The following is an 18470-nucleotide window of genomic DNA, read 5'->3' as shown; positions in this document are numbered from 1 at the left end:
TCTGGTTCACCAGAAGTGGCTTAGTCATGCTGGCCACATGACCTGGAAGCTGTATGCCGGCTCCCTCGGCCAATAAAGTGAGATGAGCACCGCAACCCCAGAGTCGGTCACGACTGGACCTAATGGTCAGGGGTCCCTTTACCTTTTTAAGGAAGCCTTAACTTGCCTTGGCCCAGTGGCTACACCCTTGGACAATGGACTTTGATTCTAAGGAAGTGTGTACCACTGGAGCTACCTTCAGGGGGCTGTGGGTGCTGCAGCCCCCACAATAATATATTTGTAGGGGGTAAGGCCCCACAATAATATATTTATGGGGGTTAAGGCCCCGCAAAGTCAATGAGAAAGGTTTAAGCGTTTTTCACTGGCCCTACCTTTTGGCAGGTGGCTAGGATGCAGACCTGCCTCTCTGTGACAGAGAATGATAGAGAAGAGAGAGATAGAGAGGCAATTCTCTATCTCCCTGTCCTCTATGTCCCTGCCTCAGTCAGGGACAGACGTTCGGGAGAGAGAGAGAAGAGGGACAGAAACAGCCAGTGTCTTTTTCCAGCTGACAGCTGTACTGAATGCTTCAGTATCCCTTGACTCATCACTGTCCTTTTAGACTACAGTGGTACCTCGGGTTACATACGGTTACAGACTCCGCTAACCCAAAAATAGTGCTTCAGGTTAAGAACTTTGCTTCAGGATGAGAACAGAAATTGTGCTCCAGCAGCGCGGTGGCAGCAGGAGGCCCCATTAGCTAAAGTGGTGCTTCAGGTTAAGAACAGTTTCAGGTTAAGAACGGACCTCCAGAACGAATTAAGTACTTAACCTGAGGTACCACTGTAGACTAGTTAGCGTTCCTCATGTCAGCCTGCTTTGGCTGGGAAAAGCCATTGGGATGACTGAATGTGTGAAACGAGCCCTTTGAAGTTGCGTGCTTTTATATAATCTGTATTAAATATTTAATTGGGTTACAAAAATACGCGCATTGCCTCTGTTTTTGGGTCGCAGAGTCTTTTTCTGCAAATTGGTTATGTTTGATGTGAGACACTGGTGTATAAGATTGGGGGTGGGAGAGAAGGGATGGTAAACCTAGATTATTTTACTTAGTGTATGTATGAGGTTTTTGTGTTAACATCACTTGGGTTGGAAGGGAAGGGAGGGAGGAAGGAAGGAACGTTGGAAGGAAGGAAGGAAGGAAGGAAGGAAGGAAGGAAAGAGAGAAAGAGAGAAAGAGAGAAAGAGAGAAAGAAAGAAAGAAAGAAAGAAAGAAAGAAAGAAAGAAAGAAAGAAAGAGGGGAGAAAGGAAGGGAAAGGATGGAGGATTGGGAGAGGGTATCACTGTGGCGGAGTTGGAGAAGTTGGAGAATAGCTATGCCGGAAAGGAGATCAAGGAGGGAGAATTGGGAGAGAGGGGATCACAGTCACTGCCAGTGAGGCCCAAGGTGGAGGCACAGGCCCCGGTCCAGTTGCTGTCATGGTACCAGAGCGTGTGACCTGCCGTAACCTGCCCCACACTACACCATCATGACATTGCAATGTGATGTCATGATGTTGCAGCACTGGGCAGAGCACACTGGGCACCCACAGCCAGTGCCCACAGTGTGCAGATTATCATCCTGAGACAGAAAGCTTTCAGCAGTAGTGCCATCCACACATTACTCATGCATAGGGCATAACTGTGTAGGGAGGAGAGTAGAGCCAGCTGTGACATAATATCTCTCCCTTCCCTTACTGCTTGCTTAGGATTTGTTTAGGATTGCGGCTTTAGAACGGTAGGCAAATTGTAATCTCTCATTTTGACAATTTACGCAGTTTAGCAGTAGAATAGAGTCACACCCTCTGGCTATACTCTGATAGAAATATCATGATATTGGCAATCCCTTTGTTCAAGAATGGTGTAAAATCACTATCAAAGAGACTCTGACATTTTCCTGTATGCCCATGTTATGCACCCATAGTGCCGGTTGACTTGAGGAATATACACAGGTAAAAGCATTAGGAAGATTTGTCCCAGTCATTCGTATTACACGTCAGATGGATGATTTACACAACCCCAACTTTTCAGAAGCTGGTTGGAAACCACTGGGCAGCTCCTAGCTGTTCAAATTCACCAAAGAAACAGGAGAAAATTATATTCCCACGTCTCATCACCTTACCGTCTCCCAAATGGAAGATTGGGAAAGCAGCCTAAAAGTGAGGATGCACAGCTGTTAAATCTACAGAGCCCCCAAATGGTGAATTGGTGAGATTGGAAGAGTGGGATGTCTTCTCTTCCAACTCTCTCCCCTGATATCTGTGAGAGAGCTGGGGAACATGTTCTGCATCTTATCCCGGTCATGGATATGCCACTAAAAATGACATCCACACAATGAATGCTCCCCTTCATGCATCACATGACCAGGTAAGGTATCAGCCACTCCCTCAATATGCCATCAAACTGGAAACTGTTGCCATGTCTATCCATGTGAATAACCCTTCAGTGTCAAAACAGCGTGCTAGGTCAGTGATTCCTAAACATGTAGGGCATTTTGAAGGAATGTAGCCTTATCTTTGCGAGTTTGTAGTAGCTTACGTTTCTACCACTTTCCGCCATCTCTACAAGCTAGCCCCATTTGGGAAACACCGTCCTAGGTTGGTTGCATTTTCTCTTATGTTTCTCTTACCTTTGCCTCGGCAAGCTGATGAGTGGCTGTTTATGGCACCTCTTACTAAGGCTAAAGAGCTTGTGGACAATTTTCTGCGCCTTGAGGAACAGCTGTTTCGTGCTGGTTTCCAGTTGCTCATAGCGATGCTGGAAATTTGAGTCCATTGTCCACAAGTGCATAATGGCTGACGTGTTGAGGAAATAGTTCATGGGCAGCCTTTTCATAAAGAACTTGAATTCATCTGCAAAATGGCAAAATTCAACACTCTTTTAAGATACGCTTCTGTGAGCCTTTGTGCAGCAAAACAACAGTTACCTCTAGCTTGTGTCCATTTTTATCACTTTAATTTGTCACCCTTAATGGACAGTAGAACAGCAGGTAAATGCAATATTCTTAAACGTTGTACACAGGATAAATATTAATGTGACATGAGCTTTTCAGAAGTGCAAAAGCCTGCTTTCCGTTGCTTCACATTTGACAAATTGAGCATGGCTTCATTAGGCTTGCAACCCTACCCGCACTTTCTTGGGAGGAAGTACCCAGGATAATCAGTCAGGCTTACGTCAGAGTAAATATACCTGGGATTGTGCTGTATCACTCCCTCCTCAAAACAACAACAAATCTCTGGTTACGTGAAACATATTCAGTAAACACACAAGAAGTAACCGGCTGTACATTTGAAAAAATAATACAGTGGTACCTCAGGTTAAGTACTTAATTCGTTCTGGAGGTCCATACTTAACCTGAAACAGTTCTTAACCTGAAGCACCACGTTAGCTAATGGTGCCTCCCGCTGCCGCCACGCCGCCAAAACACGATTTCTGTTCTCATCCTGAAGCAAAGTTCTTAACCTGAAGCACTATTTCTGGGTTAGCTGAGTCTGTAACCTGAAGTGTATGTAACCTGAAGCGTATGTAACCTGAAGCATATGTAACCTGAGGTACTACTGTATATACTATTCATTGTATTGAATTGTAGATTTCAACAGAAGTAGCTCATAAAGTTCAACGAAAAAGGTAGAAGACCTAGTATGGACCTAATGCATAAACTGATTAGAGAATGAACTGATCCACTGGGTATCCAATGAATAGTATATATTATTTTTTCAAATGTACAGCCTGTTACGTGTTTTAGAAACCCCTCATTCAAATATAAGCACTGATGCAACTCAGCGGCGATAACTGTGTACTGGGGAAAGGGATACACTTGGGCATTTTGAGAACAAATGTCTCTTGAGATGGTCATATGTCTTACTTCCTTCACTTCAAAAGATCTTATGTCTCTCAGGTTGTAATGAGTATTACTTTGTAGATCAATTGGTAGAGCGTGACACTCTTAATCTCAGTGTTATGGGTCTGAACTCCACGTTGGGCAAAAAATTCCTGCATTGCAGAGGGTTGGAACTGATGACACTTCGAACTCTACAATTCTATGATTCTACTTCATAATGTGGTAGAGTAAACCAACTGAATTTGGGGGCCCTGGTCACCTCCCAGTATATTTCCGAGCACAATTCAAAGTGTCGGTGCAGAGGTTAATATTAACTCCAACTAATCCAGAATGCGGCAGCTAGATTGGTGACTGGGAGCGGCCGCCGAGACCACATAACACTGGTCTTGAAAGAGCCACATTGGCTCCCAGTACATTTCTGAGCACAATTCAAAGGGCTGGTGCTGACCTTTAAAGCCCTAAACAGCCTCGGCCCAGTATACCTGAAGGAGCGTCTCCACCCCCATCGTTCAGCTGAGGTGCAGCACCAAGGGCCTTCTGGCGGTTCTCTCACTGCGAGAAGCCAAGTTACAGGGAACCAGGCAGAGGGCCTTCTCGGTCGTGGCACCCGCCCTGTGGAACACCCTCCCATCCGACGTCAAGGAAATGAACAACTATCTGACTTTTAGAAGACATCTGAAGGCAGCTCTGTTCAAGGAAGTTTTTAACCTTTGATGTTTTATTGTGTTGTTAATATTCTGTTGGGAGCTACCCAGAGTGGGTGGGGAAACCCAGCCAAATGTGTGAGGTATAAATAAATAAATAAATAAAGAATAATTCCCCAAATTTGGCCCTGAATGTGCTACTGGCTTGGATATCCAAATATTTCTCTGTCAAGCGCTGCATTACCTTGGGTGTAATCGGGGGTGGGGGCTTCAAACAAATGGAGGATGTAGCTAGAGCCAAAAGTGGGCAGGACCAGAACAAAAAAAATGAGTAGGGTCAGAACCAAGAGTGGGTGGGGGCCACCCCTTTTCTCTCTCTCTTTCTACCACTCTTTCCTGTATGTGGTGCCGTTCACCACTGTCTCGAGAAAACCTTATTCACTCCACCCACAACCTCTTAACTGCTGTCCATTTTGCACTGCAGAATTATTCCATTTTTATAATTGCTAGACACCCTGACAGTTTTCCCCGATTTATCAATGTTTTGGCAATTAAAAAACTCAGCGACGTACAGGTAATTAGACTCGCTTCCTTCACAAGGCTGTTGCAAGGAGCCTGTCTGAGGATTCACACGGAGTCCACCCACCTCTGCCTCCTGGTTGCCACTGCCACTATTGCTCTCCTCTCCTTCTGGGAGAGGGACAGGCTTATGGGAATTAATTCTCATTTTCCCCATTCCTCTCACTGCTTGCTTGGAGAAGGCTGGCAACAGCAACAACCAGGAGGCTCCAAGGATTCATTGTGGGTCATCTTCTGGAGCATGCCTGATGATGCCAAATCCTAGTGCTGGACCAGATTACCAAGAAGTGTATGTGAAACAAATTGAATATCTGAGTGGACTATTTATATATATGAAGAGTTGTATCTAGTAGACACATTGGGATTAAAAGGCCTAAATTGGTCATTCTTTTTAATGAGTCTTCCCTGTGAAGGGCAAATATTGGTCACAACCTAATAATAATAATAATAATAATAATAATAATAATAATAATAATAATAATAATAATAATGTAGTTTTTGAGTTTAGAAAAAAATGCAAGGAAGCTCAACTATGGAATTAACTACCACAAGATCTAGTAACAGCCACCAATTTGGATGTCTTGAAAAGGGAGTTAGACAAATTCATGGAGGCTAAGCCTAGCCACGATGTACAAGTTCCAAGCGCTGCTGTGCTCGTGTCCTACTTTCAGCCATCCCATAATTCCATAATCTTGCAGTGACGCGCCAAAGGAACCTTCACTATCTCCACTTACTTGTTCAAGAACAACATGCAATGTACAAAGTTGATGTGCTGTTTATATGTGATAAGAAAGGTTTGCATTATATTCTCTTGCAGTACAAAACCGAGGGGGTGGGAACAGGAGGGAAGGTTGCTAAGAAGAGAACTTGCTAACTCTTAATGAAATCATGTCCTGTATTCTTTTCTAATGAATATCACATTGTATCCAGAGTAATGAGAGATAAGGCTACTGTGAAGTCACAGTGCTTTGCAAGAGAGAGAGAGAGAGACAGAGAGAAAAGGCGGCGGTGGGGGGGAGAGCGGTATTTGTCTCATATCTTAAACTGACACATTTCATGAGCTGTGAAACTGCAACACGAGTTCTTACTGTTCAAGGATTATTAAATTTATTGTACTCTAATCAGCAAAATGCACAGGTATCCTTTGGAATGTGATTAAGGGCCTAGGCAGGAATGAGGGCAAGAGACGAAGTTAACTAGAACTACCCTGATATCTGTTGGAACCCAAACTCTGCCAAGAATGCAAGGTCCAACAAATTCCTCAATTGCCTCCTGGACAATTTCATTCCCCAGTAGGTAGAAGAAGCAAGAAGGGGATCATTTATCTTGGCCCTATCACCAACAGGGAAGAACTGATTAACAAAGTGGAAGTACTTGGGAGGAAGTGATCGTGTCCTCTTGAGTTTCATAACACAGAGGCAAGGAAAAGCTGAGTGTAGTCAGACACAAAATCTGGGCTTTAAGAAAGCTGATTTCAAAAATCTAAGGAACTAATGGGTGAGATCCCATGATCAAAAATACTTGAAGGGAAGGGAGTCCAACATGGATGGGAGTTTCTTAAAGGTGAAATATGGAAGGCACAAATGTAGACAATTCCAACAAGAAATAGCTCTATATATCGCCAACAGGCAAAAATACAGCAGAAACACAGTAAGCATGGATGCCAGGAAGGAAATTGTAAATGAAAAAGCAAGGCAAATTTCAGGCACAGACCCCAGAAACTAGGACGCGAGGCAACACACAAAAGGAATGTGGGTAGCTTACATAGTTCATAGCAGCTGGCAATGACCTTGGCCAATCAGACATCTCCCAAGATGTAACTCTACAGAACTGAGTGCACATGCTACTTCATCACAGAGGCCTCCAGACCCAATTAGTGAAGCTCCATCTTGACCTTGGATACCCCGCGTCACTCATGCAAGCCATGAGATCCTGTACAATTAGTGAGGAAGAAACCGCTTTCTCATGAGGTCACTTCTCCACTCAGAAAACGCTTTGGAAGAAGGCCAGAACAGAAAAATCTGATTTTCTTGACACTATACTTTCCAAATATTTGGATGGAATGGGAAAGTGCAGTTTGCTACACAACATAAATGGAAATTCCAAATTTTCCTCCCCCTACGTTCAGTGGAGAGGGAAAGTGCATGGGCCATACCTTTAAAACACACTATCCTCCTCAATGTGTTCTGGGCACTGCAGTTTGTTAAGGGTTGCTGGAAAATATAAACTACAGTGCCCATAATTATGTGAATGGAGTCAACAGTTTGCAACTGATTCCATGATGCACTGCTAATATGCTAACAATTTGACCTATGCATCTAGGGCATTGTTATGTACTGAAGTTCTCACCCTGGGCCAGCAGGGGGATACTGTAGATAGCTCAGGTCCACATATGCAAATAAAAGATCGAAAGTGACATTCAGCGATTGGATAGTTACAGAAAGTTGTTACAGTAACATTGTACTGGAGCTCTATATAAGCAGGCTGGCTGAACCCTTCAGTTCAGTTCTGTTCTGACCTGTGAATAAACAAGAGCTGCTTGGAGAATCGCTGTGTCGACTGATATGTTCACCCACAACTTAACAGGCATCAAGCCCTATTACAGAACGTCCTGGAGTCTTTCCCCCAGTAAGCCTGAGAAGTGGCAAAGAGGACTCCAGCACACACTGAAAAAGCATTTAAGAATTTTCTTTTTGCCAGACTTAATCCATAGCATGGATTAATTTGTGAACTTCTACCAGGTGTCTGGACAATTCATCTGTTTGCTCTGGATCCGTCCCCCCCCCCTTCCGCAGCGCATAGGGAAGGTCTGCTTATTGCTACAAAGAATTAACATTTGATAATTGACTTGAACTCCAGTCCTACATTGAATAACATCATTTCAGCTAGGAACGCCTGGGAGTGCCTGTGTTTTACCGATTCATCTCGTGAAGACAAAGTGGAAGATGGCTGTTCTTGGATTTAACAATTGATGGTAAATATAGCTCTGTGTAAAATGTACTTTGCATTAGCCCTGTCAAAATCAGCATTTTAAAGTGGCTGCCTAGGCAGCAATCCTAAATGGCCTTGTCTGTCACTTTGCACAATGCTCAGAAAACTCCAGCGATATTTCCCTGCCTTATTATTGTAGCCAAAGGATGTAGCCAAAGGCTGCTTACCCACACTCTGTTTGAATAACAGATGAATAAACACTGACAGAGAATAGAGTGCAAAAGGAGAGAATATTCCATTATGAATTTCAATTTCTTTCAGTGCTGTCAGTCAAAATAGCATATGCTTCCCTGGACATAAAAACATCATAAATACTGTGTAGCATGTGGGGCCTCCAAAAGAATGCAGGAATAAACCCCCACTGTGGCTCGTTCAAGGTTCCAGCCAGCCATGCCCTCCCCCAGGAAACTATTTCTTCCTCCCTGGTTCCATTTTCCTTTTCCAAATGACATTTTACATTTGTTTGGCCAAGTATGTCCTGTCCACACTGGGCTGTTGGGGAGGGGGGAGTCACCAGTGAAGGCGGTGAAGGTCCTGTGTGAGTGTCTGGAGGCAGTTGGAGGATGGATGGCGGCTTACAGATTGAGGTTGAATCCTGACAAGACAGAAGTACTGTTTTGGGGGGACAGGAGGCGGGCGGGTGTGGAGGACTCCCTGGTCCTGAATGGGGTAACTGTGCCTTTGAAGGACCAGGTGTGCAGCCTGGGAGTCATTTTGGACTCACAGCTGTCCATGGAGGCACAGGTCAATTCTGTATCCAGGGCAGCTGTTTACCAGCTCCATCTGGCACACAGGCTGAGACCCTGCCTGCCTGCCGACTGCCTCGCCAGAGTGGTGCATGCTCTGGTTATCTCCCGCTTGGACTACTGCAATGCACTCTACGTGGGGCTACCTTTGAAGGTGACTCAGAAACTACAACTAATCCAGAACACAGCAGCTAGACTGGTGACTGGGAGCGGCCGCCGAGACCATATAACACCGGTCTTGAAAGACCTACATTGGCTCCCAGTATGTTTCCGAGCACAATTCAAAGTATTGGTGCTGACCTTTAAAGCCCTAAAGGCCCTCGGTCCAGTATATCTGAAGGAGCGTCTCCACCCCCATCCTTCTACCCAGACACTGAGGTCCAGCACCGAGGGCCTTCTGGCGGTTTCCTCACTGTGAGAAGCCAAGTTACAGGGAACCAGGCAGAGGGCCTTCTCGGATAATGGCGCCCTCCCCATGGAACACCCTCCCACCAGATGTCAAAGAGAACAACAACTACCAGACACCTGAAGGCAGTCCTGTTTAGGGAAGCTTTTAATGTTTGATGTATTACAGTATTTTAATATTTTTTTGAAAGCCGTCCAGAGTGGCTGGGGAAACCCAGCCAGATGGGCGGTTTATAAATAATAAATTATTATTATTATTATTATTATTATTATTATTATTATTCAGCCTTTAAAAAATATGTTGGGTTGGGGTTTTGTTTGTTTGTTTTACTTCTACAAGCTTTGAAATTTTCCTGATACGCCTCCCTTCTTTCTCAGCGGTCCTGTTTCGACTCCATTTCTGTCACCATTCGCTAGTTCAGTTTGCTATTAAAAGGGAGTGATATATAGAGAGATAGCATATTCTACGGGCTAGCGAAATTTGTACAGGCAGAACTAGAACAAAGGTTAATTCTGCCATAAAGATTTGCACAAATTCAGCATTTTTCAAGATCTCCCAGAAACAGACATTGGCTAGGATCCAGAGATATGCTTTGAGTGTGTCCAATTGGAGTATTTTGGGGGGAGATGGGTAGCTCTCCTCCCATTAAGTTGGATTGACATAAACATACATATCATCATCATCAATATTATAAACTGCTTTTGAAACACCTCTTAATGTCAAGTGAGCTGTGCCACAGAGCATGGCAGACAGCCATGTCAATGCAAAGCTGGCTTTGCAGCACAGACAGTGGCGTTGCTAATCTTTGGATATTAGCCACTGTTCCTACAAGAACAAATCCTGATGATGAATGGCAATGGCCAAAGCCACAAGAAAGCTGTACATTAACTTGGAGCGTGTGCTCTCCATTCTAGGATTCATGAGATTAATTGCTGGAAGCAAGAGAGCATGATGTACAGCAGGCACAAGGTACTGACCTCTTGACCAGGCAAGACCAGAAGTTCAGGCACTTACCAAGACTCACCAACCCAGAGGCTTCATGCTACACACTCCTCTTTCTTTCTCTGAGCAGTGCATGAAGATAAAGTATTAACCAGCTGGGACATGGGGTCCCCGTGCTGAGCAAGGCTTTATTCATCATGGTATGGTCTTTCTAACATCTATCAGTGACAACTCGTAATGGTGAAGGCTAAGCTCTGTCTTCATGGACCATAGATGCAATGCTCTGCATCCATGCTTCTGAATCCCAGTTACTGGAAACTGCAGAGGTCCAGCAATCTCTTCTCATGTTCTTATGTGATGTGGCTGGTCAGATTTGGTGCAAATCCTCTGCCATATCATATCCAACCATCTTCTTCCACAGGTTTCAGTTCTCACACATACAGTGATACCTTGGTTGTCAAACAGCTTGGCTCCCGAGCAAATTGGCTCCTGAACGCCACACACCTGGAAGTGAGTCTTCCAGTTTGCAAACGTTTTTTGGAAGCCGAACGTCCAATGTGGCTTCCACGGCTTCCAGTGCAGGCAGCTTCTGCAGCCAATCGGAAGCCACATTTTCAGAAGTCAAACGGACTCCCAGAATGGATTAAATTCAACAACCGAGATACCACTGTACTATCAGTAGGGTGTTACTAAAGTGATATAAAAAACAAGCTTCTCCCTTCAAATGCTGGCTGCTCAAATCATTCACTAAATAGTTCCAGAGATCAGTGGCTAAATCATAAATGGCACCACTATCTTTGCAGGGTCTAGAGAATACAAGATCTGTGTCTTTAAATTAATGATCTGGCAATGGTCTTACAACACAACAATCCAATTCCATCTTCTGTGTGGGGATGCAAAGGGAAATTATGTTACTCTTCACATATATGTAAGGCGTGGAGATTATTTTGACAAAAGTAGCTGCACAACATTACAAAAGTCCCTGAGTGATATTTATGTTTTAAAACACCCCCACCAACCCCACTACCATATTCTTAAGCATATGTAATATGCCAATTGCAGTTATTTCTTTCATTTTCTTTTCCAAACATCAACAGCCGCCAAATTTAAATAATCAACGCATATTTTTTTAACATAAAGGTTTAAAAGTAAAAAGTAAAGGACCCCTGGGTGGTTAAGTCCAGTCAAAGGTGACTTTGGGGTTGTGACGCTCATCTCGCTTCAGGCTGAGGAAGCCGGCATTTGTCCACAGACAGCTTTCCGGGTCATGTGGCCAACATGACTAAACGGCTTCTGGCGCAACGGAACACTGTGATGGAAACCAGAGCGCATGGAAGTGCCGTTTACCTTCCCGCCACAGTGGTACCTATTTATCTACTTGCACTGGTATGCTTTTAAACTGCTAGGTTGGCAGGAGCTGGGACAGAGCAATGGTAGCTCACCCCATCGCAGGGATTTGAACCACAGGCCTTCTGATTGGCAAGTCCAATGGGCTCAGTGGTTTAGACCACAGCGCCACCCTTGTATTAAGGTTTAATATTCCATATTATTGCATGGAACAGAAATAATAAATTCCCAATTCCTTAAAAACAAATAAACAATGAATTAATTGTAATTTCAATTCACTGTAGGCTCAGATTGCATTTTATATGCTGGGTACAGCATGTAAACATTTCTCCCTCTCTCAATAGGTTTTAATCCTTTATTATTGTTATTATTGTATGCACAGCCAAGTCCTAGGCAAGTTTACTCAAATAGGAAGTAAGTGCTGCCAAATTTAATGGGGAATCCTCCAACTTAAAAGGCTTGTGACTCAATGTCTTCCATTAAATTCCCATTGAGGAATGGAACCGTTTCTGGAAGACATGCAGACTCAGGTTATGGCAAAGCTCCAGGAAACCACAACTAAGAACTCTCCTCAAAATGTTCTATACCTGCTCTGACATCTGCACTGGCTTCCTGTCCAATTTAAAGTGCTAGTATTAATCTTTAAAACTCTAAATGGCTCAGGTCCAAGTCATCTGAAGGATACACTCTTCCTGTATATCTCTGTCCACACCTCAAGATCATCTGCTGTAGGCCTTGTCATGGATCTGAGAAGCAGGAGAATAAAATGGTAGAAGAAGTTTCTCAGTGGTGGCTTATCGAAAGCCCTTCCCAAAGAGATTTGCCTGCAGTCTTTTGGGTGCCATTTGAAGATGTTTTTCTTTCCCAGCTGCTTCCATCTTAAAATCTTAGATATTTTTAGATCCTTTATATTAACAACAACAACATATTATTTATACCCCACCCATCTGGCTGGGTTTCCCCAGCCACTCTGGGTGGCTTCCAACAAAATATTAAAAATACAATAAAACATCAAACATTAAAAACTTCCTTAAGCAGAGCTGCCTTCAGATGTCCTCTAAAAGTCAGTTGTTTATTTCCTTGATATCTGATGGGAGGGCATTCCACAGGGCAGGTGCCACTACTGAGAAGGCCCTCTGCCTGGTTCCCTGTAGCTTTGCTTCTCACAGTGAGGGAACTGCCAGAAGGCCCTCAGCGCTGGACCTCAGTGTCTGGGCAGAACGATGGGGGTGGAGATGCACCTTCAGGCCATTTAGGACTTTAAATGTCAGCACCAACCCTTTGAATTGTGCTCGGAAGTGTACTGGGAGCCGATGTAGGTCTTTCAAGACCGGTGTTATGTGGTCTCAGCGGCCGCTCCCCATCCCAGTCTAGCTGCCGCTTTCTGGATTAGTTGGAGTTAATATTAACTGCTGCCAGTAATTTTAGTTTTACTTTATGCTGTTGCTGATTTTCTTCTGATTCAGACTTTAGGTTTGCATTTTGATTTCTATTACGGTTTTCCATGTTCAGTGCCATACCCTCCAACATTCCTCAGATGAAAACAGGGACATTTCTCACTCCCCCACAAGTTGACCCTTCTCAACCCCATTTTTTGTTGTGTTCCCGCTCACCGCAGAGCCTTTCCTATCAGAAGAAGGGTGAGTGCCACTACTGGGAAACCAGCAGAAGACAGCACACACACCTTCCACCGTCCTCAGAAAACCCCTTCATCCTGGTTTTATTCTATTTCATTCTTTGGTCAAATTACAAAAAGCAAACAACACACCAGTAAATAAATTTTAGAAGGGGGAAAGATCAGACGTGAATGCACAAAGCATTTTTTAATTGAAAAAAGTCAAGACTCCTTGTGCTTTGCTCCCCCTTTCTTCCCATCCAGGGTGGCAAAGCCCTCTGCCTGCCCCTCGGAGCCAGTATATCAGACGCCACAGGCTCTCCTCCTCCTTCCCTGCTCTTGAGCAGTTGCTACGAGCTGCCCAAGGGAGGAGGCAGCTAGCAGCAGCCATGGAGAGACAACACGATTCTGCCTTACAGCCAACACTGCAGCTGCTGCCACTGTGGTTAAACGAGAGCTCATCCTCCTCCCTGAGTTCAGCTGCAACGGTGCTGGCAGGGCAAACGGGGGCATTCAGGGATCAAATCAGAAACCAGGTTGCCTTTTGTAATTCTGGGGCTGTCCCTGGAAAACGAGGACACTCCAAGGGTGAGGACAGTGTAAACTTTCCAGAGAACTGTTGCTATTGGACAGCGTGAATGAATGTAGAGAAGAATAGAATGATCTACAAAGCTCCATTTCTCAGCAAAGATCTTATTGGAGCACAGGGGAAGAGAAAGAGCCGTGAGATACAAAGCACCCATTTAGTATCCCAAGGAATCTCTTTCTTCAGGAAAGATCGAATTGTACACCCTCCCCAAATCTGCAACACTCCTGGCCTGTAAAAGTGATCCACCAATTTCAGTGTAACCCACCAACCAGAGATGCTAACTACCTATCTAGTAAATTTCTGTTTTGGGGGTGCGTGTCATGGACGGCAAAAGCAGGGGAAATTGTCACTTATCTGGTATGTTCAATACATGCTTGTTAGGCTGCATTCTGATTTATTCTGCATTCTGATTTGTTCTATACTCTGAATAAAGCAAACCTTATGCCTCCCATCTCCCTTTAACTGTGGTCAGTGCAAATAACAGGAGGGTCAAATATCAGTAGCAGCAACAAACTGAAATACTCAAACACAAAGTTGCTGAAATTTTATCTGCAACGGTAGCAGTTTCTCCAATGATCCCAGACAATATGTGCTCAATAAGGTTCTGCCTTAATATTTTTTAAGGTGTCACTGTAGAAATTTAGGAGAGACGTACGACTTTTAAAAATGCAGAACCTCACATTTCCGAAAAGCAATGCTATAAAAGGCCATATATTTATTGCTACATTCCAGTGAATTTCAGTTGTCTGTGATGCATTATTTAATTCCTCTGAAGACAAAAGGACTATGAGAAATATACATATACTGAAAACAACAAAAATCTGTCAGCTTGAAATGGGCTTATTCTTTTTGTGGGAAAATGCAGTGGAGCTGAACTTTAAACTTCTTTCTATAAATCATTTAATCCTTTCACTGAAACCCTTTGCTATCTGTGTATAGAAAATGAAGTCTCAGATTTGTTCTGAGATTTGATGGGGGGGGGGCGGAATTATATTACATTTGGATCCTGCACAGTTGTTCTGTATATAATATAAAGATATAATGCTAGAGTGGTCGAAATTCATTTCAGCTCACTTTTAAACTTTGCTCTGTTCTGAGAAGATAGATGGAAGTGTTACACAGGATTTTGCCCAAATTACAATTTTCAGTAAACCAACCTGATTCACACTTCCCAGATAGATATGTGGTTTCCTACACATTTATCTTTCAGTTTTTCCACTCCTCTGAATTTTGTGATACAGTTTTCGGATCGAAAAACATACCCAAATGGAAAATGGATATTATAGGTCAATATGCATACAAAATACACAAATTAGGAAAAATGTGGAGAAAATGCATTTAAAGATCTGGTTTTTAATATGGTGTTTATATATATATATATATATATATATATATATATATATATATATATATAGTGTGACACTTTGATAAAGCAATATTCTGATAGCTGAACACATGCAAAACTGAAATAGACTGGAATCTAATCATCTATTCATCCCAAATATTAGAATAATGGTGTCAAATCAATTCATGTGTTGTACAATAGTTCAAATAGCCATCTCAGGTGTGGGGGGGAAGAAGGATTGAGACCATTGCAAATGGGGAGGGAGGGTGGTAGGTCCCCCCCCCACTAGCATACTCCCTACTAAACTGCCCTATAGATCAGACTTCCTCAACCTCAGCCCTCCAGATGTTTTGAGACTGCAATTCCCATTGTCCCTGACCACTGGTCCTGCTAGCTAGGGATCATGGGAGTTGTAGGCCAAAAACATCTTGAGGGCCAAGGTTAAGGAAGCCTGCTATAGATGCTATTAGCCTTGGGGTGGAAACAGGGTTTTCTACTAAAATAGCTTCGGGTGCTTGAGTTTCCATCAGGGATACAATTGGTTAAGGGTGCCCCACCAACAAACCTTCACACACGCTACAATTGCACACCTTTGGGAGTCCCTGCAGCAGCTATTTAGGTGTAAAAATAAGCACGTTGATTATGTTCTTGCAGTTAATATACCGTGCAGTTTCACTTATAACACATCTCCCTCGGAAAGGAGAAGGTTCAAACGTAACCAACCTCCTTATCTGTGGCTAATGAGCCCTACCTCATTCACAGCCTCTTTTGATGCAGCTGTAGCCGGGGGGGGGGGTCATTGCTGCTGCATGAGCCCCCATCTCTCACCACTGGTTGCCTGGGACTACAGCTCAGCAGATTTTAATTCATAATAGCCAAAGCGTGTTCTCCCTAACAGAGAGCACGTGTTGCGGTTGGGGGAACAAACCACCCTCCCGTGACTAGGGAGATCTGGTGAGGAACCCAAGCCTTTAAGTGGTTAAATTGGGTTGCTGGGGAGTTTTGATTGTTTCCAATTTGGAGGAGGGATCAGAGTTTTTAAATACAGGGGCCAGACGTTGGGCGTCCTCTTGGCCGTTTTGCATCGGATCACCCGCCCTCCCTCCCTTTCATAGGGTGGTTTTCTTGATCGCTTGACCTTGCTATGCCTGTCATGGGGTCGTCCGCCTTGGAGCGGGGGCCTGGTAGGAATTTTGCCATCTGGCTGATTGGCTGGTGCCATTTGGTTTTTGCCTACTGCGTAGCAAATCGTCACAACTTGTAAGGTTGGCGGTTAGGCATTGGTTAAATTGGTGCTTGGAGGGGTAAGTGCCTACCCCTCCAAATGATGCGGAAAGGGAATTCCGTTAAAGGAATCCAGGGGCTTGCCATTCTTTTCGTCCTTGTCCCTGGCATCGGACTTGGGCCGTGCAAGCCCCACAGGAACATGAGGGTGAGAAGTGAGGGACTGTTGCCCAGCTTCATTTTCTCACCCAATACTTGTTTCCCACGCTGTCTTCCGTTGGTGTCCGGAAGGGCCAGCTCTGTCCTTGAGGGCAAGGACAGATAGTCATAACCAATGCCTAAGCAACTACTCACATTTTTTGTATTTTGTGGCCAAAATTATGCCAAAAACCTTAAACAAAAATTGATGTGTGAAGTGTGGATTTTTGGGGGTGGTATTGTGGGGCTCAACACGCAACTAGGAAGAGAGATGCAACAGCATAGATTCTTTTTTTTTTAAAAAAAAAAGCAGGCAAAAGCAGATTGTAATCCCCTCAAGAACAATCCTTCCTTTTTTTATTTTTACCACGTTTGCAAGAAATTATATGCTGTGAAGTACCTGGTGGACATAAGCAGGAGTCTCTCAGGTCCGACCTTCTCATCTTTCTGCTTTATTAAAGTGTCATCAAAACAGCGCCATGTATCTTAAGCGCGCAACAACCTGTGTGACTTTTAATAAGTAGGATTGCCAGGTGTGGCGCTAGCAGGTGGCCGCTAATGCTTTTAGAGCTGAAAATGAGGTGATTAGATTACAGATCATGGATTGGTTGTGCCTTCCTATTTGGTTAGGGGAAGGGAGGAATTTAAATATTGGCTCCACAAAGAAATTTGAGCTGCCAGTGAATCTTCTTTTCTAGTCTCTCCCACCCCCCCCTCCACTCCACAAAGAGCCTTTCAATTAAGACTAGGAGTGAAGGTTGCTTTGCATATGAATGAGACGCCGCTCCTGATTGAGGCACTGGTCTGTTCTAGTCAGAACAGTCACAAAACGTACTGTGCTGAGCAACCAAGACAGCTGCCCCTCCCTCCGAAGAGGGGGGGGGGACACAAAAACCTCCTTCCAATTAACCTGATGTGAACTTCAGTTATATGCTTCCAGCTTCAAAATGCAGCAAGACTGCATTATTACCAAATCTCCTTTTCACCGGCCAGATGGAAAGAAAAGAAATGATAGGTGGGAAGATTTGGCAAAGGTCAACACAACCCTAAAGACTGACCTGAGGAGAGTTCCCTCATACGGAGAGCACAACATAGGACGGCAGAAACACCCACTCACATTGTTAAAATCACATGGGGGGGCAGTGGGGTCTCCTGTACTGGCCCCACCTGCTCTGACGTGTCCTCGTTGACTGGTCTGCACATGTTTCACATGTTGTGAGAGTAACTTCTGCAGCATGGTTCTAAATTGTGTGGGGAACCAGGGGTGCCAACTTGAAAAAAAAAATATTGGGGGCCCCAGGAAAGCCTACCCCACATAATCAATAACATGACTCGGTGCACGCACACCATTTGAACGGCAGTGCTCATCAACTTGGGGGGAGGGGGTCTGGCCCCCTCAAATATTTTTTTGGGGGGACAAGACCCCTTGCCCCCTAGGAGCTAGCTCCTATGTGAAGAATGCTTATAAGGGAGCTATCCTAATAATCTATGAGAAGAGTGAGGAGGATGCAATTGAAAGGAAGGGGACACGAAGCATGGCTCTTCATCAAAGCCTATTAGTTTCTTTGATATCATATGAGGTCATTTGCATCGAAACACATTTGGCTTATTTTGAAATATTCCGCACAGGATCCGGCCTGTTAAGAATTTATTATTGAAATGTTTGTTTCTATGGACATTATTTTATTCTAATGAAGAATTCTATATATTTAAATCAGGGGTCAGCAAACATTTTCAGCAGGGGGCCGGTCCACTGCCCTTCAGACCTTGTGGGGGGCCAGACTATTTTTTTTGGGGGGGGGGGAATGAACGAATTCCTATGCCCCACAAATAACCCAGGGATGCATTTTAAGTAAAAGCACACATTCTACTTGTGTAAAAACACGCTGATTCCTGGACCGTCCGCGGACTGGATTTAGAAGGTGATTGGGCTGGATCCAGCCCCCGGACCTTAGTTTGCCTACCCCTGATTTAAATACTCCCC

General features: G+C 44.1%; 1 protein-coding gene across 2 annotated transcripts in view; it reads right to left on the bottom strand.

The window, feature by feature from the left end:
• The window catches only part of BRINP3 (BMP/retinoic acid inducible neural specific 3), a 257252-nt gene that overhangs the window by 41422 nt on the left and 197360 nt on the right, over positions 1-18470 (bottom strand). For both annotated transcript variants that reach the window (XM_083506770.1, XM_083506771.1), the window contains exon 7: positions 2649-2871. In XM_083506770.1, coding sequence (XP_083362896.1) covers positions 2649-2871 — 223 coding nt within the window. The remainder of the gene's footprint in view (positions 1-2648; positions 2872-18470) is intronic.

Source organism: Podarcis liolepis, assembly GCF_965112155.1.
Source record: "Podarcis liolepis genome assembly, chromosome: 6".
NCBI lineage: Eukaryota > Metazoa > Chordata > Lepidosauria > Squamata > Lacertidae > Podarcis > Podarcis liolepis.
The sequence above is the reverse complement of the archived record's forward strand: the minus strand, read 5'-3'. Positions and strand labels throughout refer to the sequence as shown.